The following is a 23,999-nucleotide window of genomic DNA, read 5'->3' as shown; positions in this document are numbered from 1 at the left end:
ACTCAGCAGCTGCTGGAGACAGTTGGGAAATCGCATCTATCTTCTCTGCGTCCATACCTGGCTCATCAATCAGCAGGTCATCATTATCCAGCATCGTCTCATCCATTGCAACATCGTTGAATTCATCAACCATCATGTCAACTTCTGCTTCATCTTCCTTAGTAAACTCCATGTCATCAAGGTTCGCTGTTTCCATCAGCTTGTCTATATCTAGATCATCATCCTCCCCAGTACTATCCGTGGTCATTGGCAAGAGAGGATACATGTTCGACTGAGGGGCTTGTTGAGACAAATTACGTATAACTAAGGTACCTCCTCTACCATGTTGACCGTGAGTGTTGAGGCTCTTAGCTAGCGAGGTTGGTGTGTTCTCCTGGTTGTCTATTGCTATAGCCTTTCCTTTGAGTCGGCGTATACGTTCCTCTGAAGTCTCATTCTAGCGAGGTTGGTGTGTTCTCCTGGTTGTCTTGGCTCACTATCATGGTTGTTGTGAGGGTTTTTCATCGTTGGTAGTTCTGATATAGTTTGTTGCGAATCAGCTTTGCTTCGTGGTGATTCCCTCTGTATTTCTTTATCCGATCTACCAAGAGCTTCCTTTAGTATCTCCTTATTAGGGCTACGGGGTCTCCAGATCATCTGGGAGGGGGGGATCTGTTATAGCTTCTAGCAGCTCCTTTATCTTCTCTGTGATTTTTGGCTCTGTTGATTTCAGGCCTTTTGTAGCTTCCTACTGCGCTCGAGTATGGACCCGATCTGTTGCAAGCTCTCCGGTCACGAGGTGCGTCCTTATGATTCTTCTCTTCCAGACGGTTCCATATGCTCGAACTTCTATTAACACCATGAGAGATTCTCGCCTCTGGCGCCTTTTCATCCCTTTTCAACAGGTCCTTTGCTCGGGGAGAGCGCTCCTCATATCTCCTTGCAGTCCAGTAGTTCTCCGACTCTTTGGTTCTTTTTTCACCGCTGGATGAACCAGGATATTGGTATCGAGAGGGAGATCTTGTTGTACCTTATCCCGTTGGAAATCTAGGTCTCTTGTTGTTGCGGGAATTGGAGGTAGGCCTAGTTGTGTGTGATGGTTCTGCGCAGCCGCAACATTCTGCTCTCTTAGCTCCTTAACCAGACTCTCCCTTTCCTCCTCTGAGATCTCTGCACATGAGTAAACATCATGTGAATTTCTGTTACACGCAAAACAGTATCGATTCAGTCCTTCATATTCAAAGGAAACCTTCCCGGTATCTCCATTAGGGAATCCGATCCTTCGGTTAAATTGTAATGGTCTATCAGCATCGATAGAGACTTGGAGGCGAGCATTCTTCGAGTCAATATCCATTTTCTTCCCCAGAGCTTTCGGAATCTCTTCAAAAGTTTTGTCATTCCAAAAGTGGACAGGCACTCCTGTCACCTTAATCCAAAAGGGAATCGTGTTCGGAAAATTCTCGCTAGTAAAAGGCTCCCACCTCTCCAAAGCAAAAATCCAATGGTTTATGTGGCACATGCGTTTCTTGAGGACCATATTGAGGTCTTCCTCCTTGTCGAAATCAAACTGGAATCTCCCATTGCCCAAGTTTGTGCCACGCGCACGTCCTTCTACATTCCAGATCCTTTCCCGAGGAAGCAGGGAGATCAGGGCTTCGATGCTTCTTCCTCCTTGGTGGAGGACACGACCAATGAGGGTTCTTTCAAAACGCTCTGATACAGCAGTGAGATCACATTCCGGGATACAGATGATCTCCTCTTCCAGATCGAGTTCCAGGCGACGTTTTGTCACTGATGAGGTTCCTCTAAGGCGCACCAGATTCAGTTGTGGACTCATTCTCGGGGAGCAGATGTTGAGATCTCAGAATCCGTTGAGGGATTGAGCCTAGATTTAGCAGAAACTATAGAAAACCTCTTGCTTGGGGAGCAAGTGATTGAGGTTACAAAACCGTTGATGGTACGAAAAGTATCAGTGCAGGAATCGTAGCAAAAGCTAGAAAAAGAGACAATTTTAGTACTTCAGACTGACATGACCAATAACAAGAAGTGTGGTAGTCTTCCTTGTACTGTAAAGAGGGTTGCAGATATCTCCAAGGTTGCAGACGCCGTCACACGTATCAGATTTGAGAATCGCCTCTTTTGTCACTCAAAACCATAGGAGCCGCCATCGTCAGCATTTTATAGTCACATCGTCTATTATTGACAACAAAATATACACAAATTAAATTCATTATTGTAAACTTAAGGATTAGAATCTGTAAGTTCTTATTATTAATCATAACATAAGGTGCCCTTATATATGAGAATTACATGAGAGAAAAGGAAAGACTAGAAAATGAAATAGTACAAATCATAAACATATAAGGAAAAGTAAACTAGGGTTTCTCTTTCTCCTCAGCCGCCGGCTCTCTCTCTCTCTAGGGCGCCGGCTCTCTCTCTAGTATGGACTGGTTATGAACCGGACCGGTTATTGACATCCACAATAATGATTTATAACATTCATGAAATAGTTAGTGTATTGTTTCTAATTAATTTGTTCCCATATTAATTTTTGCTTGTTAAAGAAGAATACAGATTATTGGAAAGTCATAGATTCTAATTTATGAAAACGTGTGGTAAATTAATAAATTAATTAATGACATTGTAACTTGGCTACCAAGCTATATTAAGTTTGGTCACCACTCAAAAAAATACAGTTGAAGATACCATATACCACATATATTTCGAAAACATAATTGTAATAAATTATTTACCATGTATGGTTCCAGTTATGCAATGTCGAAGGTTTAAGGATTAAAATTTTCGTGCGTCATGACATTAGGCAATTGTGCACATTAGCTACAAATACATAATACATAAACATTATAAAAGTGTAACAGAACCATGCATTCTTTTTTTATATTAACTTTTTTTTTGTAACCACTTTTTTATACTAACTGTAACTCTTAATAAGCTTTATGTATATTGTCCATATCAGTTTATAGTTAACTGTAACTGGCTACATATAATATGCGATCGACCACGTAATTAAGTACCGATGATAAACCTCATACTCCTGTAGTGATTCCATATCAATATTTCAAACCATGGAATGCATATAAAACTGTAACCAAATAAATTTAAAGATTTGTGGCATATCCGTATATGTTTACCATACTGATACGGACACATGCAAGTACTGTGTATAGTATCTAAAATGTATAAATTGTAACCACTATAAAAAAAATTCATAAAAGGATACCCCTTTGTGTTTGAAATCATCAAGTAATTGGAAAATATGAAACTTGTTTAAATACTTGCTTGACTGACTCTTTTTGCTGCCAAGTTTAAATTCATTCTCGATACTAAGACTAAAGAAACGTGTATAGCTTCTTTTCGGAATGAAAATGAAATTTTGTCATACAGAACTGAGGCAGCACTATATTAGAGATTGGATTATGCTTTTGTCATCTCATGTAATCTAATTTGCATATGTTTCTTATACGATAAACCATAGTGAAGAACAATACATTCTCAATTACTCTACAGATTTTGCTTGTTTATGCATTCTGAATAACATGGAATCGTTTTTGCGTCTATTACTTAAATGACAAACAGTTATTCTCAATTGTAACAGAACAATGCATTTTGAATAACTCTACAGCTTCTGCCAAGACAATATATTAATGTATAGGTGCAAAGATGATTACAGTGGGAACATAGTGTGTGTTCTTGTCTATGATGTCGAAGAGATATACCAATAAAATCTTGTACAGTTTCTTTTTGTGTCTATGATAAGTTTTCTCATATCAAATAAATTAATATAACTAACTTAGTTGTAGGTGATATAACTAACTATGTTAATAGATATACCAATAAAATCTTGTAAAGTTTTTAAAGCGACTGTTGCTATAATATTTAGTAATGGAAATATGCGACCAACATTATATTTTTAAACTATAGTTTATATAAAATGCTCTAGAATTCTTATAAATATGATTTAGAATGCATACACAACTGCCACACAGAATGAGTTTTTTTTAATCAATACAAACTTAAGGTTCTAATTTTTTAAAAGATTCTCAATTAATATATAGGAGATTTTCCATTTTTTGTATCTTGAAAATATTAATGGTTGGCTTTAAGAATATTATAGCACTTTCATCAAAAGGTTCTCATGTGGATTTGTTAGAATAAAACAAAAACAAAAATAATAATAAAAAGAAGAATAAGTAAAGGAAAGTTCTCATATGAAAACTTTGTAGAGCTTCACTGAAACTTCATTTGGCTTTTGGAAGCTATAAATTAATTGAATTTTATTTTACGATTAACTTTAATTATATAACTATAATTCATTAAAATAGCAATATTTTTGTTTAAGAAGCCTTTTGGAACACCAAGCCACATCTTTCATATTCAACATTTGTATTTAAAGTAATCTAGAGTAATATTTAACATATTGATTTAAAATTAATCTAGAGTTGAACTCGCGCTGTGTACATGATATTTTTGATGAAAATATTTTTGATTTTTGATGAAAATATATTTATAATGTGATAAATATTCTTAAGTTAAATAATCTTTAGGTTGAATACATTTTTTAAAATGAATAAATCATAGTTATGATATCGGAACTAAATATTATGTACTTAAAAATTGTTAGGATTGTTAAGAAAAGAAGATGGCCACGATTTGATATTGTTTAAAATCCAAATATTTTGTAGTTAAGATTTATAAACTAAATAAGATTTACAACACAAACTTGTAACCCTTTGTATTTTGATTTTGAAACTCAAATTCGGATTTGTTATGATTTAGAAACTAGCATATCGGTTTCGTATATAATTTAAGATAATAATATTCATTGTGATTTTTAAAGATATATAAATTTTGGCAAACAAAATATACTTAGCATAACTACTTTTCAAGATTGCAAACAAAATTATACTTTTTAACTGGTATCGGAAACCTAAACAAAAATCTAAAAATGATAAACCATAAATACGGCTTATTTGAGAAATAACCAAAACAAATGGAAAAATTAGTTTTGTAGTATGATTGATGGTAAAGAGATAGGAAAAAAAAGAAGGAAAAAAGGTGGAGCTTTGGTTATTTAGTAAATGAGTTACAGAAATTCTCTAGGATAGATCTAAGAAAGTTTTTGTCACAAATATAGATTTTAAAAATAAAAATAATCAAAATAGACTTAAATATTTTATTAAATATACACTTATACCATTAGAGTTAATTAATCTAGACTTAGAGTTTTGGGGATAGGTTTCAAATTTTAAAAAATCAAAAATCAAAATCAAAAATTTCAAAACAAAAAAGGTTATTTTGATCATTTTCTTTCTTGAATGCTATTTTTTGTGACAAAAACTTAAAAAAATTTATTTGAAAGAATTGCCCTTAGTAAATTATAGTTTCTTTGGTTATATGATCTAATTTCCCACCATAAATATATTGGAATGATGCTCACCAACTATAAATTAATTTTCAAACTATGAATAAAACTAAAATAGCTGAACTTTTTAGTTTTATGAAGACAATAGCGTGAACCGGTTTCAAATAACTAATAAAGAGGTATACAAACATGTCAGGGCCTCTTCGTTTGTACATCTGGAATATGCATCCAGATGTTTTATCTAGGTATTGTTCGTTTTTTTATTTCGTTTATTCATTCAGATGAATTATCTGAATGCAGTTATGTTCGTTTGTTTTTCATTTTTTAACTTGAATCAGCATCCAGGTGGACTTATTATTAAAATGACTAAAATAATTTTTTTTTACTTTTCGGCAGAAAAATAGCATTTTTTATGGTTTTTGCGGGAAATATTTTTTAACGGTTTTGACAGAAAATGTATTTTGACGAAAGAGTGCGTTTTTGCGGGTTTGACGAAAAAAAAGTTTTTTTCGTGATTTTGCCGAAAAATGTGCATTTTGCGTTTTTGACGGGAAAAGTGCATTTTTGCGTTTTTGGCGGAAAATATTTTTTTGCGGTTTTTGCCAAAAAATGTGTTTTGACGAAAAGTGCATTTCTGTGGTTTTGGCGGGAAAACGCGTTTTTACGGTTTTGGCGGGAGCATGCGTTTTTACGGTTTTGGTGGAAAAATGTGTTTTTGCGGGAAAATGCGTTTTCGCGGTTTTGGCTGGAAAAATGCATTTTTGCAGTTTTGGCGGGAAAATGCATTTTTCGGTTTTGGTGGGAACATGTGTTTTCCGGTTTTGGCGGGAACATGTGTTTTCCGGTTTTGGCGGGAACATGTGTTTTTCCTGTTTTAGAGGGAAAATGCATTTTTGCGATTTTGGCAGGAAAATGCGGTTTTACGATTTTGACGGGAAAGTGTGTTTTGTGGTTTTGGCGGGAAAATGTATTTTTGCGGTTTTGGAGGGAAAATGCATATTTGCGGTTTTGGCAGGAAAATGCATTTTTCGGTTTTGGCGGGAACATGCATTTTCCGGTTTTGACGGGAAAATTCGTTTTTCTGTTTTAGCGGGAAAATACATTTTGCGGTTTTGGCGGAAAAATGCGGTTTTACGGTTTTGACGGGAAAGTGCGTTTTTACCGTTTTGGCCGAAAAGTGCGGTTTTACTTGTGTAGCCGAAAAGTGTGTTTTACGTTTTTTTGCGGAAACACATTTTTGCGGTTTTGGCGGGAAAGTGTGTTTTTCAGTTTCGGCGGAAAAATGTATTTTTCAGACAGAAAAATTAGATATGCCAAAATAGAATTTTTGGTTTGAAAATAATATTTTTATTTTAAAAGGTTATTATTGTTATTTATTATTTTGGATTACATTAGATGCATCTGCATCTAGATGCACCATCAAGATTCACCTTCATTTGGGTGAGAATTTGAGATGAGTTTTCAAAAATTCGGCTGGATGATCTATCTGAATGTAGCATTATAATGTACAAAACGAATATCGATTTGAATTTTCACCCGGATGGATAACCTAGGTGAGCAAACGACAGCACCTCGTACATGAGACACAGAAAAAGATGTGCAACAACCTATAAAAAACTATCAAGGATTGATATAAATATATAACATAACTACACATTTGTTTCTGAGAGAAACTGAGTTCATTAATTAACGCAATGACATAAACCGGAATGATTTACCCAAGAAATTATTGTGTTGATAGTATAACTGGAATCAACACTTTGAAAAAAAATATATATTGTATTGGTATAAACAACTGTTGATGTACCATAAGATCGGGATAGTAAATAATGTCTTGGAAAAGAAAAATATCAAATATATGTCTAAATATATCAAATATATGTCTAAATATATGTTAAGTTACTAATGAATTAGTCTAACTATAATAACTAGGTGCATAATCTCCGCGCAAGCGCGGAATCGGCTACATTATAGGTGCATTGTATAGTTTTGTTTACGGGATTTTATTTTTTTGTCTATAATGTGATTGATGGGACTTTGGATATTACATAGGTTGATGAGTTTGATATAAGAATGAACGACGAAATCATATGTTGATATTTTTATATCATATATGTTCAAAGTTGAGGGTGATGGAACTTGTTAGTGTTTACTTAGGTAGTTGTTTGTATATAAATCAAATAGTTCATGAAAAAATATAATAAATTTGGATTTAAAATGTTAGGGTTTCAAAATAACTGGGTCTTGAATCTGTGGTTTAGTCTACTACTGAAAAAACTGTTAGGACTTCAACTCCTTTTTTTCTCTATGTCGGGAATGTGGGCACTAATTTTCCGATTCATGTAGGTAAAATTGTTTCTTAGTTTGTGAGATTGAAAAACGTAGATTGATTTTAAGCATGATTGATGAGAGGTTTACTTGCATCAGCTTCGTCTGCCGTGGGTGTTGAGTTTCGTCGGCGCCAGATGTTAGACATGCAAGAGAGAAGATCTGAATATGTTAATTTCGTGTTTTATTTTTCTTCTCTCGTGTTTTGTGGGTTCCATTCTTTACTCAGGCTGTATAAAAGATGAAGTCTGGCTAGGCCGTCTCACTTCTCTGAAGTATTCCCTTGATTAACCTCCCACCAACATCTATCTTTTGATTCTGTCTTGAAGTCGAGGAGTTTCCAGAAAAATTAGCTTCCATCTACTGTTCCGCTTGGAATGGAGAGTTCTGAAATGTCGCATAAAAACATTTCGGCAAATAACTAATGATTGTCAAAAACTATCACTATACTAAATAGAAAATAAATCAAGGTTTTTTGTTCTGCACAAACTAAAATCTTACAACAGGGTTGTCACGGTCTTTTTTCAGGAGCAAGATCTTTTTCTTCCCAGAAACCATAGTCAATGCAATTCTTGGGAGAGAGCTATCCATGACAGAGGCTAAAGTTGCGTAGATGAAAAAATAAATCAGAAACACAGTAGATTTTTTCAGAATAAGAAAAATATGGGATAAGTTGTTGACTAATTACCAGTTTCAGTTGTTGGTATGTCATTCCACTTGAATTTGTCTGATTGTAATCTTGCTTGGAGCTGTCAAATATGCTATGTTTACCAATTTCTAGGTTTGTGTTCGCAATCACTTGGAGCACCTAGCAACCTCAAAACAATCGACTTTCACAATGGAATCTGCTTTCAAAGATGGCATGTAATGATTAGCACGTCCGACGGGAGTAAACTCATGAATCATGGAATCTGCAAATAATATTATCCAACAAAGAATCAGGAAATAAATTAAAACAATTCTGTTAAATAAGTGTGATAAATCGAAGATTAACTTACTTTTTCATCGAGGAAAAGAACCGTGATTCCCACAAACTCCCTATCTTTCTTGAAGTTCAGGGAATCCCAGAAGCGGAGGAAGCCAGAGGCAATGCTCTGACTACTAAGACCAAGACGGAGAGACTCGAAGGTTGAGTGACGGACGCTGGAACGCCGGTTTGACGAACTGGAGAGGCAGAGAGAAACATTTTCTAGAAGATGGTTAAAGCTAAGAGGAATCAATGAGTTTTGTGGAGATGCAGATTGGGTTCATCAAAGAAGAGAATCATATATATATGGTTTACAAAGGGGCTACATGAACATTTATGATCAAGCAATTTAAGATGGGGACATGAAGAGTTCACCGGTGAAAAAATAGATTACGAACATACACACGGCGCAACTCTGTAACTCAGACTTGTTTGAGACAATGATGAAAAGAACTCATATTAAACTACAACAGTTTACAATATAGGAAAACCATAATTGTTGCAAACTTAAGCCTTTTTTCATATAACGTGATGAATCTCATTTAAAAATGAAACCTTTAACACACTTGTAGGTCCGACTCTCAGAGGAAGCCGAAGAAGCAAAGGCTTCCGACCTTCATAAATATATATTAGGTTCGGCCATCAATGTACAATGGTATCAGTTAGCTTAGTGGTATAAATGTTGGTGTTTATATAATAACACGGATTCGAGTCATGGACTTGACACTTTTTCACACTTTTTAAAAATGGGTCCACAAAACGATGAGGTGGCGCGCTGAGGAGTGAGCAAAAACTGATCTATTATAATATAGATTTTGTAAACATTTTTTTTTTTTGTCTAACAAACTTTCATTCATTTGACTTTTACAAGGTTTCAGATTACACTGAAAATGACCACTAAGAGAAAACATAATATTGAACCCCAATTAAAGAACAATACAAGATCTAGAAAACCCTAGGGGTTTCCAGTACTCGCAACACGTGATAACAGGTGTCTTCCATGCGTGAAGCGGTAGTCGCCGACGCCGTGGACTGGTCTACCGTGGACTGGTCGCCGACGCCAAGAAAACTCTGTTCTCTCAACGCTCTTTTGCTTCCTTATCTCCAAGAAGGCAACACCATTTCAATGGATCTGAGACCTATATTATCTTTTGCACCTCTGCTACTTCAGTCTCCAATCTCTTCTTTTGGATGTAAAGTACTCCAAATACCTTCAATCGATTTAGAGGCAACTATTGCCAAAACATTTGCTAGAAGCAAACTTCAGCTTTTCTTAAGTTGAATCCAGAACCGGGAAGGTTAATTGCAAAGCTCAAGACTCTACACTTTCTGAATACTTTGCCTAGATTTATAACAGCAAAGATTAATTTCATTCAGTAAATAGAGGTTGAGGATGACCATCAGAGAAGATGAAAACCCAAGGAAACAGCCGGGATCTGAATTGACCTAGAGAGTATATGAACTTTATTTGAAACACCACAAAAGACATCACCTTGCGAAGATCCAAGTCGGATATACCAAAGAAAAAATCCGCAGACGGAAGTAAGATAGGACTAAGCTGAAGAGCCGATCAAATATTTACACAAAAAACAAAAACAAAAGAAAAAAGGGTGACCGGCGGTGGTGAAACCACCAGCCCCTTACCTCAAACTTTTTTTTTTTTGAAAACTCTTTTACAGAGAAGATGGTGAAAACTAGAGAGAGAACGAAGTTTTTTGGGTCAGATCTAAACTTGTACAGCATATTTTTTAAATTGACTCTATTTTAATATATTAGGTTTTCTTATCCTTCATATATCTAACGTTCAAAATAATTTTCGACGTATAAAGACAAGTCAACCATGTTGAAAAAAAACTGCAATCCTCAAATAAAGTTTTACATGTTATATTCAATTGCAAATGACATTACTATTTAGTATTTTCTGTGTGTCCAAGCGAGCATTTAAATATCTGTCCTATGTTCTGTAAGAGGGTATTTTTTAATGGATTGAAATCAGTTCCACAACAAAACAATGGTGTAAACAAGATGTTCTTGTTGGGCCTATGACCGGAAATATATTTGATTTGGACGCACTTAGGGATAAATTAAAGTTTGGTTTATAGTAATTGATAACATAAGTAAAACAGACACTGGGACTTTAGACCATCCCAAGATTCAGTGAACCTTTTGTGTTTTTCGTCTAAACTGTTTTTCTTTTCCTTTGCACATAAAATTCATTTAATTTAAATTATAACCAATGTTTTCAAACCTAAAAACACAGACACTAAAGTAGATTTACTAGGTCACTGGAACTAGGGGTAAACAAAAGCCATTTTTGGTATATTTGATAATTAACTTGACTTTTATGGATAGTAAAATTTTGGACTCGTATTTGTTAAAAACGAATATTTGTAACTACAAGTATTTGCTAAAAAATTGGCGGACTTACAAGTAACTTGTCTTATTTTGTTATTTGTTACTTATAAATTTCTTGTAAGTTACTTAATAGTTATTGATAAGTTATTTGATAATTTATTAGAATTCAAAACTAAACAACTTCATCATTTATAAAGAATACTCATTATTTCTCTTATGTTTTAGCCATTTTGAAAAATAATATATATAAAAAGAAAAAATTTCTATATGCTTATATAAATATATAATTTATGATTGATTAATTTATGGAAATAGATGTATAAACGAGTTATTTTACTATGGTTTAAGAAAATGTATATTGTTCATTAGTAAAAACAAGTTACAAGCCAAACAACGCCAAATAGCTATTTTATTTTTAATACTTTATACTTGTCTTATGCTTGCAAGTAATTTAATTAGAATATTTGATACTTGACCAGTCAACCTGATCAAAGCAAGTACCTATTTTTACTGGTCAAATACCGATAAAGTAGCGAGTACAGAGCATGTAACAAGTAATTGTATCCTCTCCTAATTGGAACGACCATGGTTAAATCGTTGTCATTAGCTTTAATAAAATTTAATATATAATTATAAAATAACGTAGTATTATGAAACATTTAAAACATACAATACTATCAAAATTCATATTTTATTTAAAAATTGAATTCAAAAATTGATTTTTTTATTCCAATTCACTTGCCATAAAAATTTTTGATTATTTTTATATCAAAATAAGATTTTAGCTAAATATTAAAATAAAAATAAATAAATCAAAATGTTATAAAGTTAATTTTTAAATTAAAAATAAACGAAAGTACACTTATAATATATTTTCAATAATGAAAATAAACTAATACTGAATCAAATCAATAAACTTTAGTTTTATCAAACACCATACTCTTAATTTTCATTAAAAAAAAATTTATAGAACAAGTAGTCTATTTAATCTTATATAATATTATAAGTATGTCAAAAGTTTAATCATTTTAAAAATGTTAGCACATTTTTTTAAAAAATTGATCGAATCATCTAGTATCAGATGACATGTTAATGATGGACTTTTGAATCTGTACCGAATTTTATCGGGTTTTTAATCAAGAACTTTTCACCAAATCCGAACCGGACTACGTATAGATCACCAGAAACAGTACCAGAATCTCTTGAGCTTCTTCTGCTCAAAACCAATATTCAAAACTCTAAATTCTCCAACTGAATATTGCTCTTAAGAGGCACATACTCTCCAAGATACCCACCAAGATGATTATACAAAACCGTCTTATCAATCGTCTGATGATGATAACTCTTGCAAACGTAATAAAACACACTCTGAACCAACAAACCCACAAGATTCACCATCACAAGCAAACCAACAAGCAACCCACCAACAAGAGTCCTAGTCAAAGTCCCAAACTTTCCCCCACCATGAATCACAATCCCTCCAAAAGCACCACCAATCACCGCACAAAGCAAAAGGTAAACAAAGACCAACACCATAGCCATCCTAGTCTCCCCTTTGAGAAGCTCATAAGCTTTTCTCATGGCAGCGAGTCCATAAACGGGCTCAAGAACGGAAACCACACTACCTAGATGCCACAAGGCAGTGAAGTAGACATGAACAACGAAGTAAAGAACAGAGATTATAACTCCGGCGATGATCGCTAAGCCTACACTGTTCAAATATAGAGCTACGATAAGGATCGCAAGGAACACGAGGAAGACTGAGTTGTAAGCGAACATCAAGAGAGCAACCCAAAGGAAAGTGATCATGAGGCGTTTGAAGACTTTGGGGATGTCAGTGATGGTGGAAGAGAAGGAGACAGGTTTGCCGGTGTAGAGAGAAGCGACGGTGAAGACTACAGCGGCGGTTGAGAGGAGAGAGAAGGAGAAGAGGAAGATGAGGTAGCTGAACTGGAAGGTAAGGAGCACGGTCCAGTCGTGACGGGAACGGTCAGAGTTTGGTGGGTCGGAGGAGTCGAGCTCGGCGAGAATGGGCTGAGTGAAGAGAGAGTGGGCGAGGATGGCGAAGGAGAGAGGGAAGATTGGGGAGAGGGTTATGAGGTAGAAGGTTCTTGGAGTTCGTTTCTTGATTGAGATGGATTCTTGAAGTAGTTGAGGAATCGTCAACAACTGGAGCTCTTCTGGCTGGAGATCCATGGCTGGCTCTTGTCGCCTGAGGATTTTCTGACGAGAGATTAACACCGAAGGGGTAAATATCGAAATCTGAGATGAAGATGAGATTTTTCGATGAAGGCCAAGAAGATGAAAATTGACAACAAAGACTATGTTGGAAGCTTCTTGAGAAAACCTCAACACACGTTTATGTTTTTGACCCGTCAGTACTAATTCTTTTTTGTTTGTGTTACATTTTGATCTATGTGTCTTCACGTTATTAATCTATTTCTTAATCTAACGCTTGAAAACAACTAGGATCTAGCTTCTATGAGACGTAAATAGAGAATTCAATTATGTTTTTTAATTAATCTATGATTAGTTTATCATATTTATGTTACAGGTTCATGATGATTCTACTAGTCTACAAACGTAATTTATATGTTTACATTTATAGGTTGCACAAAAAAAAGCTTACATTTATAGAAAAATACTCCCTCAATACATAAATAAGAAATGTTTTATTTTTAATAAAACCATTTGATTACAAAAAAAATGGTTAATCATTGCTATTCTGGATAAATAAGACAAAAATTACACATTAATTTTTAATATTTTAATCAATTGCTTTAATAATTTTGCATAGAAAATTTTAAAACATCATACAAATTGAAACAAAAATATCTTCTAAAACATCATAAAAAAGAACGGAGAGAGTATAAATGATTTTCTTCCACTGAATCGCGAGACTATGGATGATCCAAACTCTTATAACTGGATAGTAGAACTTAATAACTTCAAGTAAGGAATATAGAACTTACAAGTTACACCTGTCATCTTGAATTTTGAGATAGATCAAATGTTTGGTACAGGTGTGTATAGATTTTAACTTAACTTCAGAAACCTTGGTGTTCAAAAAAAGAACAAAACTTCAAATACCCTAAGAAAACTTTAGAAACCCTAAAACACTTTAGATACCTTGCACTGGTCGTTAACGTGATAGAACATATCGTTTTCTAGAGAACATGGACTTATGGCGGTAAGGTAGATTCGGGGATTTTAGATTATGAGAAACAAATGAACCCACAAATACTTTACAGGTCAGATCCTTGTCATGTGATGGTGAGATCATATAAACAGTAGAAGAAAAGGATTACAGTTGACTGATTTTGAACCTCTTGAATAGCCTCATTGGTGATTGTAAATTATTTGGTTTGACATGAATGATTGATACACCTATGCAAGTGTACTACTCAAAGAAGAAGCAGGGCAAGAGAGTGTTGGAAGCTGAAGAAGTGCCACGTCAAGGAGAGGAGGCGGGAACTTCTAACAGATGAGTCATTAAGAAAGAAGAGAAAGACTCTGGAGCTATTAGAGTCTTTGGCAGTTACAAGAAAGTAGCCTTTATATGTAATTGTTGTTTGATTCTTTCATTGCTTATCATTAGTATTGTGATCAAACTTAGCATTGGAGACTGACGTCTTGAGGCGATTCTCGTGAGAGGATTCGTATGAGAAGTAATCGATATCGTGTTGATATCGATTGTTCTTGAGTGTTATAGTGAGATTGTAATCTGGTGAATGTATTGAATCCAAGTTGAGATTTGCAGAGAGTATTACTACTTGAATCTTAACAACTGGTGCGCTTGTGATCGGATCGAACATCGCGATGGCTCTAGCGTCGGAATCGGAGGGGAAGGTCGCCGAGATGGAGCAATCAATAGAAGAAATCCACAAGGAGCTCAAGGTTTTCAGCGACGGCTGTAAACTGTTGGTGTCGTCGGGAAACGAGATGGAGAAGAAGATCGATGAGTCGTTTCAGCGAATGGAGATGTGGGAGAAGCGGTTCGATCTAATGGAGAAACATATGTTCAAGCTTTCCGAAGCTGTGGAGAGGATCGAATCGAATCAAAACAAGGAGAAGCCTAACGGGAAATCGATCGCCTCCTCTTCGAATGTCGATCTCGAAGCTCAGGTACAACATCCAAACCCTACGGTACAACCGGAGAACAATCTGTTAGGTTATCGGGGACTTGGAGTAGTTTTAGAGAATCGAGAAAATTTGCTGCGAAAAATAGAACTGCATGTGTTTGATGGGTCGAGGCCATATGGCTGGATATTTCGAGAGGAATGATATTTTTGTGTAGGTCAGTACACAGAAGAACAGAAGCTCGAGTTGATTTCACTGAGTCTCGAAGGGCAAGTCCTGAATTGGTTTGAAGGAGAGTTCACAGAGCAGCGGTTCATAGACTGGTCTGACTTCAAGGAGAGGATGTTAGCAAGATTTGCAGTTTCTATTGACGATGAACCAGAGAAGCGGCTCTGTAGCATCACTCAGACATGATCAGTTCAAGATTACATCAGCGAATTTGAAGAGCTGAGAGCTCAGGTGACGGGTATTGACGAGAAGAATTTGGTCAACATCTTCTACAAAGGCCTCAAGAAGGAAATGAAGGAACCAAAGGGGCTGACAACGCATAAAGCTGCAGTGGTCAAGATGGAAGACAGCCTACTGTGTCAAGCTTTAAGTGCGGTGAAGATGGGAGCTAACAAACAGCAAAGGTCGTATACGTACACACCTTTTAAAGCAGCTACGGTGCCGCAGAAGCAGCTACCTGATACGAAAGATCAACAGGGGCCTCGACAACAGTTCAGACCTCGTTTACACTTATCAGAGGAAGAGCTGAAGTACCGCAAGGATAATCACTTGTGTTACCAGTGCGCAGGGAAATTTTCGAGAACTCATGTCTGCCCAAACAAAGAACTTCAAGTGATCACTGTTATCGGAGGTGTGGAGATGGAGATTTTGGAGGAGTTTGATGCGGAGACAGAAGTAGTAGAAGAGCATCAAGGGGTACAACTGATGGCGTTATCCTTTAACGCTTTTATTGGCATGGAATCACTAACTACAACAAAAATACGAGGAGTGGTAGGGAAATATGAAGTGATAGTGTTACTGGATAGCGGCGCTACCCACAATTTTATATCACCTGCTCTCGTGGAAAAGGCACAACTTAAACTGCATCATGACAACAGTTTGAACGTCTTACATGGGACAGGGATACAAGTGAGTGGATTGGGAGTTTGTGAAGTAGTATCACTTCAGTTGCAAGGATTACAGTTCACTTCAAACTTTGTAGATCTGGAACTAGGAGGAGTAGATGTGGTTCTGGGTATTCAATGGCTGAGGACACTGGGGAAATGTGAAGTAGATTGGGAGAAGCATGAAATGCGTTTTCAACACGAAGGCCAATTGGTTACTTTGGTTGGTGACGTAGGGGTTTACAACACTCGTGTATCCCTGAAGCCTTTAATATCCACAACTCCGGCAGAGAAGAAGGGAGTTGAGCTTTAGTTTGGTAATCACCAGGTGCAGAAACAAGTAGTAACACCAATTCCTGTGCGGATAATCACGGTTTTGGATCAGTTTACGAAAGTTTTTACACCACCAGTGGGATTACCACCTCTGCGTGGAAGAGAGCATCCGATTACACTGAAAACAGGAACTGAGGCAATCAGTGTAAGGCCTTACCGCTACCCTCAAGCGCATAAGGCAGCCATGACTTCTATGGTTAAAAAGATGCTCGAGTCGGGTATTATACGTCCAAGTATTAGTCCGTTTTCTAGTCCGGTTCTACTGGTAAAAAAAGGACGGCTCATGGCACTTCTGTATTGATTATCGAGCATTGAATCGAGCAACATTGCCTAATAAGTACCCGATTCCCATGATAGATCAGTTACTTGATGAGCTACATGGCGCGACCATCTTTTCAAAGCTGGATCTTCATGCAGGATATCATCAAATACGAATGGTGGAAGAAGACATTGCGAAGACGGCTTTTCGAACTCAAGACGGTCACTATGAATTTCTGGTCATGCCGTTTGGCTTGACGAATGCACCAGCAACCTTTCAGGCACTGATGAACGATCTATTCAGACCATACTTGGGAGTTTTCGTTCTGGTGTTTTTTGATGATATATTGGTATACAGTAGAAGCGTTGATGACCACGCTCACCATTTACAGCTCGTGATGGAGATATTGGAGAAAAACAACCTGTTTGTTCATCAGAAGAAATATTTATTTGGACATTCACAGGTTGATTATCTCGGGCACATCATCACTGCAGAAGGAGTGTCTACTGATCTATCAAAGACAGCTGCTATGAAGCTATGGCCAACACCGACGAGTATTAAACATCTGAGGGGCTTTCTAGGGCTCACTGGTTACTATAGAAAATTTGTCAGAAGCTATGGAGTGTTAGCTACACCGTTAACGGAACTATTGCATAAAGATAAGTATCAGTGGTCACAAGAGGCGCAGCTAGCATTCGACACGTTGAAGGAAGCTATGATATCGACTCCGGTATTAGCTCTGCCGCAGTTTGATAAGCTGTTTGTGGTTGAGACAGACGCTTCCGGATTTGGACTGGGAGCAGTACTGATGCAGGAACATAAACCGATTGCATTTTTCAGTCATGGTCTGACATCGAGGAAGCAGCAAAAACCTGTTTATAAACGTGAATTCATGGCAGTAGTGATGGCAGTGAATAAATGGAAGCACTATTTGCAAGGGCGCAAGTTTGTTGTACACACGGATCAGAAGAGTTTGAAGTTCTTGCTGGAACAAAAAGAGGTGAATATGGAATATCAGAAATGGTTAACGAAGTTGTTGGGTTTTGATTTCGACATTATTTACAAACCAGGAATCGAGAATAAAGCAGCAGACGCATTGAGTCGAATGTCTTTACCTGTGGAAAGGTCGAGTACGCTGTTAGCCATCACTGTCCCTTCAGTGATTCAACTACAAGATCTGTATCAGGAGATTGACCAGGACCAGGCTATACAGTCAATAATTACTTAGGTGAAAGCAGGTTCTTTTGGGAATCCTGGGTATGCTATGGTAGATGGGCGTTTGTGGTACAAGAAGCCGTTGGTAATACCACGTAACTCTCAGTTTATATCAGTGATACTACATGAGAATCACGATGGTCTAAGTGGAGGTCACTCAGGGGTATTGAAGACTGTCAAACGTATTCAACGGATGTTTCATTGGGAAGGGTTGTATAAGGACGTTCAACGTTATGTGGCAGAGTGTCAGATATGTCAAACTCACAAGACATCAACGTTATCTCCAGCGGGACTCTTGCAGCCGCTACCTATTCCGTCGGTGGTTTGGGAAGATATCTCCATGGATTTTGTCGAGGGGCTTCCGACGTCTCATGGCGTCAATGTGATATTTGTAGTGGTGGACCGTCTCTCTAAGAGTGCTCATTTTTTGGGTCTTAGCCACCCTTTTACGACAGTGGATGTAGCTTAGAAGTTTGTGGTCGAGATCGTGCGTTTGTATGGATTTCCTCGTTCTATTGTTTCAGATAGAGACAGGGTGTTTCTGAGTACATTTTGGAAGGAAATGTTTCGTCTCGTAGGCACTAAGCTCCGTTACAGCACTGCTTTCCATCCTCAAACTGATGGACAGACAGAGGTGGTTAATCGAACCTTGGAATCGTACCTGCGTTGCTTCACGTCTAGTCACCCGAGGAGATGGTTTAAGTTTTTGAGTTGGGCCGAGCTATGGTACAATACGTCTCACCATTCCTCGCTTCATACATCTCCTTACACGGTGTTATATGGTCGAGACCCTCCGGTGATATTGAGGTATGAAGAAGGATCAACTGATAATTTTGATTTGGAGGAAATGCTCAAGACTCGTGACGCGATACTAACAGATGCTAAGGGACATTTGGCCAAAGCTCAACAGTCGATGAAGAATAACGTGGACAAGCATCTCCATGATGTTGAGTACAACGTGGGAACGTCGGTGTTTCTTAAACTCAGGTCGTATAGGCAACAGTTCGTCGCAAGAAGAGTGTGTCAGAAGCTGTCTGCGAAGTATTTTGGCCCTTATGAGATATTGGAGCGTATTGGGAAAGCGGCGTACCGTTTACGTCTACCTGTGGAGTCCAAGATTCATCTAGTGTTTCATGTATCTCAGTTAAAGCGGGTATTGGGTTCGCATCATCAAGTGTCGGTCCTGCCTCCAGTGTGTGATGATTTACAGGAAGTGATTGTGCAGCCGGAATCTGTTTTAGCTACTCGTTACAATGAGACAGGGGCATTGGAATTGTTGGTGAAGTGGAGTGGTAGTCTCATGATGATTCGTGGGTTTTGGCTAAGGAGTTCAAGAGGGAGTTTCCATCCTTTAAGCTTGAGGACAAGTTTAGTGTTGCAGGGGGGGGGGGGTATTGATACACCTATGCAAGTGTACTACTCAAAGAAGAAGCAGGGCAAGAGAGTGTTGGAAGCTGAGGAGGCGGGAACTTCTAACGGATGAGTCATTAAGAAAGAAGAGAAAAACCCTGGAGCTATTAGAGCCTTTGGTAGTTACAAGAAAGTAGCATTTATATGTAATTGTTGTTTGATTCTTTCATTGCATATCATTAGTATTGTGATCAAACTTAGCATTGGAGACTGAGGTCTTGAGGCGATTCTCGTGAGAGGATTCGTATGAGAAGTAATCGATATCATGTTGATATCGATTGTTCTTGAGTGTTATAGTGAAATTGTAATCCGGTGAATGTATTGAATCCAAGTTGAGATTTGCAGAGAGTATTACTATTTGAATCTTAACAATGGTTCCCCTTAACCGGGTGACTACTTCATCTGTTGGCAACAGAGGACGTGCAAATGAAGATGGTAAACAGACTGGCCTCGATAAGATGAATTTTAAGCCAGTTAAGTGTATGATGATTATAATAATGTTAGGTTGGACAGAAAAGAAAAGACTTGCAGCCTTCAGCGCCATTTTTTATGACCACACGGAGGCTACCTTCTTTCTCAGCAAACAATCTTTGATACGTATAGAAGCTGGCCAAGAACCTCTACGTGTTTTGGTTCAGCCTGCAAAAGTGTTTTGAAGGAAGACAATGCTCAGGAGTAAGATACTTAATCTGTTCCACCATAAATCTTCATTTTCACATGACTTTTTTCCTCTAATTATCTGTCACATAGGCGCAAGAAGATAAAACAGCATTTAGAAACACTGAATTGATCAAGAAACACTGGCATAATGCTAACCGTTACTCATTAACAGAACACCATAATATCGGCCACAAGATGTGATATAGAACAGGCTAAAAAGAAGTCCCAAGAATGTGTAAATGCTATTTGATTGTTATAGAAACACAATACCACATAGTTTGTCTCTTAATAGTAGACTTCATAATCTCTATTTAGGACAACTAGAGAGACACAACTAAACCGTAGCAGAGATGTTACATGTACTTTACCTTCCCAAGCGAGGTCAAGCCATCTCTAAACTTGGGGATGACCAAAACATGAACAAGAGCCTGTGGGTTTTATGTCTCTGAATGCCAAAACGATCCTCATAGACTATGTCTAATGGAATCTCTTTTTCCTATGATCTTGTCGAATCTAAAACAAGAAAGATATCTAAATTCTCAGATTTCAACTCCAGCATTTCATAATTCAGACCTAATATCTTAATTACACCATTACAAGACCGTACATTGTCGGTGTCAGCAACAGCAGCAGCTTTCTCAGCCGCATCTTCATTGTGAGTAGAGAAGTTCCTGAAACACCAAATACTTATACTCGATGCCATTAACAATATTACAACACGAAACGCTAAACACATTTTTACTGCAGTTTAGAGAGTTTTACCGAAGCAGCATCGAGGAGGACGTGACACCCACTGAAGAAGATCTACGTCAAGAACCGTTTCAATCTTTTCCTTTCGACACTTTCAAGTAAAACGACGTCGTAATGAGTCTTTTTATTTCGTTCACAAAATTATTTAAAGATATTTTATCACAGAGAGAGAGAGAAGACGGCGACAACAATGGCGAATTTGATGATGCTGAGGTTTCCAAGTAGCTTGAGGAGCTTCTCCGTTTCCGCTTCTTCATCGAACGGTAACTTTGCTCAAAAGCTCTAATCCTTTACAATTAAGCTGAATCTGAAGCTGATTTTGATTTTCAGGTTCGCCGCCGGTGATCGGAGGATCTAGCGGCGGTGTAGGGCCGATGATCTTGGAATTGCCGCTGGAGAAGATACGGAGACCGTTGATGCGAACAAGATCCAACGATCAGAACAAAGTGAAGGAGCTCATGGACAGCATTCGCCAGATCGGTCTTCAAGTCCCGGTTAAGCTTTTAACGCCCTCTCTCTCTCTACGTTCCTCTCATCTAATTTCAAAATTGAATAATCTAATATTGGTTTGTGTGACAGATCGATGTGATTGAAGTTGATGGAGCTTACTATGGTGCTTTTTCTATATTATTCTTGATTAGTTTCATGTCTTATGTTTCTTGAAAGAGGATGATGATGAATATATAAATCCTTCCTTGTTGTAGGCTTCTCGGGTTGTCACAGGTACGAGGCACATCAGAAGCTAGGTCTCCCAACTATACGCTGCAAAATCCGCAAAGGAACAAAGGAAACACTAAGGTATGTAATGTATGTATGTATGTATATATGTGTTCAAAGAATTGCTTCTTTGCTTACATTAAAGCTTATTTCGTTTCACAGGCATCACCTTCGCTGAGAATATTCACTTTATTTTATGAAATGCGTACGTGTTGGAATCTGTGTATTTGTCTGTATAAAACAATTTAAATAAAAACTTTGTATCATCGCTGATATTCTCCGACTGGTAGGAGATAGAGCTGGGTTGCGGGTTAAATCCGCCCCGCTTGACCCGCCAACCCGCGGGTTGAGTGATTTTTTTAACCCAAAAAATATGACCCGTTTAACCCGCACCCGCTCCGCTTAAACCCGCGGGTAATCCGCTAGATCCGCGGATAATTTTAATAATAATAAAAATTATTAATTTAAATATTTTTATTAAAAATAATAAGAAAACTTAATATTTTAAATATCTTTTATTAAAAATAATAATGAAATATAATATTTTAAATATTTTTTATTAAAAATAATAATAATCATCTATTTATAATTTAAATTAAATATTTTTTTTAAAAAATTGTTTAAAAATAATATATTTTGAAAAAAAAATCTTTTTTTTTAATTTTTGCGGGTTGACGGGTACCCGCGGTTGAATTTTGGCTGATCCGCACCCTCTCCACATAAAAAACACTCGACCCGCATCCATCCCGCAGCGGATCAAACAGGCAGGGCCCGCGGATAATGACTCAAATTCTCAGCACTAGCAGGAGAAAGAGGATTAAGAGAATCTATATGCTCGGTATCAAGTAGCGGAAACAGTCCAAATAGTTCGATCATATGAAATAAGTCTTAATATATCAATTAATATCAGTTGAGCAGCTTACTACTTCGATGATACAAATACCAGACAACCTCAGGCTGTGTTGAAAACTCAAAAACGTATAAAAGGTTTTGTTTATCATTCAATGATGAGCCAAAAGTGGGCTGGGGAATAAAATCCTAATTTAAAATTCAGTTCCGAGCTCATCCAAAATACTTGAATCCAAACTTTATATGTAAAAGTATTGGGATGGACTGTAGTTCAGGTATCAAGTATTATATAAACCGGATTCGAACATGTATATGAGAGATGTCAATCCAAGTCCCACATTGTAAGTTTAGACAATGAGTGTCTAATATATAAAGAGATGTTCAACTCTAATTAGTACGAGGCCTTTTGGAAAGGAAACCAAAAGTAAATCCATGCGGGCTTGGTTAAGGCCCAAAGTGGACAACATCGTACTAATCGGACAATATAGAATTGGACACGAGTTTAATAAATCCCAACAATTGGTATCAGAGCGGTTTGACAAAAAAATCTGCAAGAAGACCAAAAATACCTTTCGAGTAGGAATGTGACCCTTCAAGGTGGAAAGGGAGGTTCGGCAGAGATTAGTCAGAAGATCCTGGAACTGTGGGAAGAGCATCCTCAAAGCAACTCAAAGTAACCTTGCGACTAAGGGTGTCGAATGTCGAAGATGCGATAAGGCACCGAGATGATTCGCTAGAGGAAAGGGCACAAGATGTGTGGTCCTTAGCTTGAGGGGGAGAATGAGAGATGTCAATCCAAGTCCCACATTGGAAGTTTAGACAAGAAGTGTCTAATATATAAAGAGATGTCTAACTCTAATTAGTACGAGGCCTTTTGGGAAGGAAACCAAAAGTAAATCCATGCGGGCTTGGTTAAGGCCCAAAGTGGACAATATCGTACTAATCGGACAATATAGAGTTGGACAGGAGTTTAATAAATCCCAACAATTGAGAGCTTAATCGGAGTTCAAGAAATGAGGAGTTTAATCGGAGTTCAAGAAATGATTAAGTTCAAGCAAATGAGGAGCTTAATCGGAGTTCAAGAAATTGATCTCCCTAATTCAAGTTGGAATTAAGGGGGTGAATGTTGGATAATTCCAAGCTTGTGAAAACTTAACATATTATTAGATGTTTAATATGTTAAGATAAACACAATAAGGAAACCTAGAAATAGGAAAAGAAAGTTTCTATTTAGGTTAGGTTTGTGTTTTCCATATCCCACATGTTAAAGGTAATTGTCTTTCATATAAATATAGGTCTAATGGAGAGGTGTTCCACATGATCTGAGAGAAACATATTGAGAGCTTTAGTTTTGAGTAGTTTCTAAAGCTAATAAGAAAAGTTGTTCTTATAACTCTTTGTGTTTCTAAGAGATCTGAATTGGTATCAGAGCCAGGTTGGGCCGTTACCATCATTAAAGAGCCTCAAGTTGGAGACTCGAATCTAAGCTTAAGATGAAGCTTAGATCATGGCGACAGGAGGAGAAGTTTGCCTCAGATGAGTTCAATCTATTCAGTGAAGAGAATAGAGTTGAAGCTATGGCGGCCGAGGTGGATTCTATCA

General features: G+C 37.0%; 3 protein-coding genes and 1 long non-coding RNA gene across 5 annotated transcripts; 1 reads left to right on the top strand and 3 right to left on the bottom strand.

Annotated features, from left to right (window-relative positions):
• Window positions 1-877: 877 nt before the first annotated feature.
• LOC125591881 lies at window positions 878-1,816 on the bottom strand. Its single transcript, XM_048766781.1, has one exon. It carries the CDS (start codon window positions 1,814-1,816, stop codon window positions 878-880), a length of 939 nt encoding a protein of 312 aa, XP_048622738.1.
• Window positions 1,817-9,497: 7,681 nt separating this feature from the next.
• Window positions 9,498-13,370, bottom strand: LOC106375479. The gene is made up of 2 exons (XM_048765584.1): window positions 10,150-13,370; window positions 9,498-9,999 (listed from the first exon to the last, which is right to left on the bottom strand). The coding sequence occupies exon 1, from the start codon at window positions 13,206-13,208 to the stop codon at window positions 12,243-12,245; it is 966 nt and encodes a 321-aa protein (XP_048621541.1). The 5' UTR covers window positions 13,209-13,370; the 3' UTR covers window positions 9,498-9,999; window positions 10,150-12,242.
• Window positions 13,371-19,753: 6,383 nt separating this feature from the next.
• LOC125591400 lies at window positions 19,754-21,314 on the bottom strand. 2 transcript variants are annotated; one of them, XR_007327393.1, is made up of 4 exons: window positions 20,844-21,314; window positions 20,689-20,752; window positions 20,450-20,594; window positions 19,754-20,160 (listed from the first exon to the last, which is right to left on the bottom strand). It is a non-coding gene; the product is annotated as an uncharacterized LOC125591400 (long non-coding RNA). The 2 variants fall into 2 exon arrangements; XR_007327394.1 differs by having other exon boundaries at window positions 20,689-21,164.
• On the top strand, window positions 20,932-21,814 carry LOC125591399 (sulfiredoxin, chloroplastic/mitochondrial). Its single transcript, XM_048765583.1, has 5 exons — window positions 20,932-21,094; window positions 21,162-21,325; window positions 21,411-21,444; window positions 21,536-21,629; window positions 21,711-21,814. The coding sequence occupies exons 1-5, from the start codon at window positions 21,022-21,024 to the stop codon at window positions 21,724-21,726; spliced, it is 381 nt and encodes a 126-aa protein (XP_048621540.1). The 5' UTR covers window positions 20,932-21,021; the 3' UTR covers window positions 21,727-21,814.
• The last annotated feature ends 2,185 nt before the right edge of the window (window positions 21,815-23,999 follow it).

The sequence above is a fragment of the Brassica napus genome, chromosome C8, assembly GCF_020379485.1.
Source record: "Brassica napus cultivar Da-Ae chromosome C8, Da-Ae, whole genome shotgun sequence".
In the NCBI taxonomy this organism is placed as follows: domain Eukaryota; kingdom Viridiplantae; phylum Streptophyta; class Magnoliopsida; order Brassicales; family Brassicaceae; genus Brassica; species Brassica napus.
Note: the sequence above shows the minus strand (reverse complement) of the source record. Positions and strands in the feature narration are given on the sequence as shown.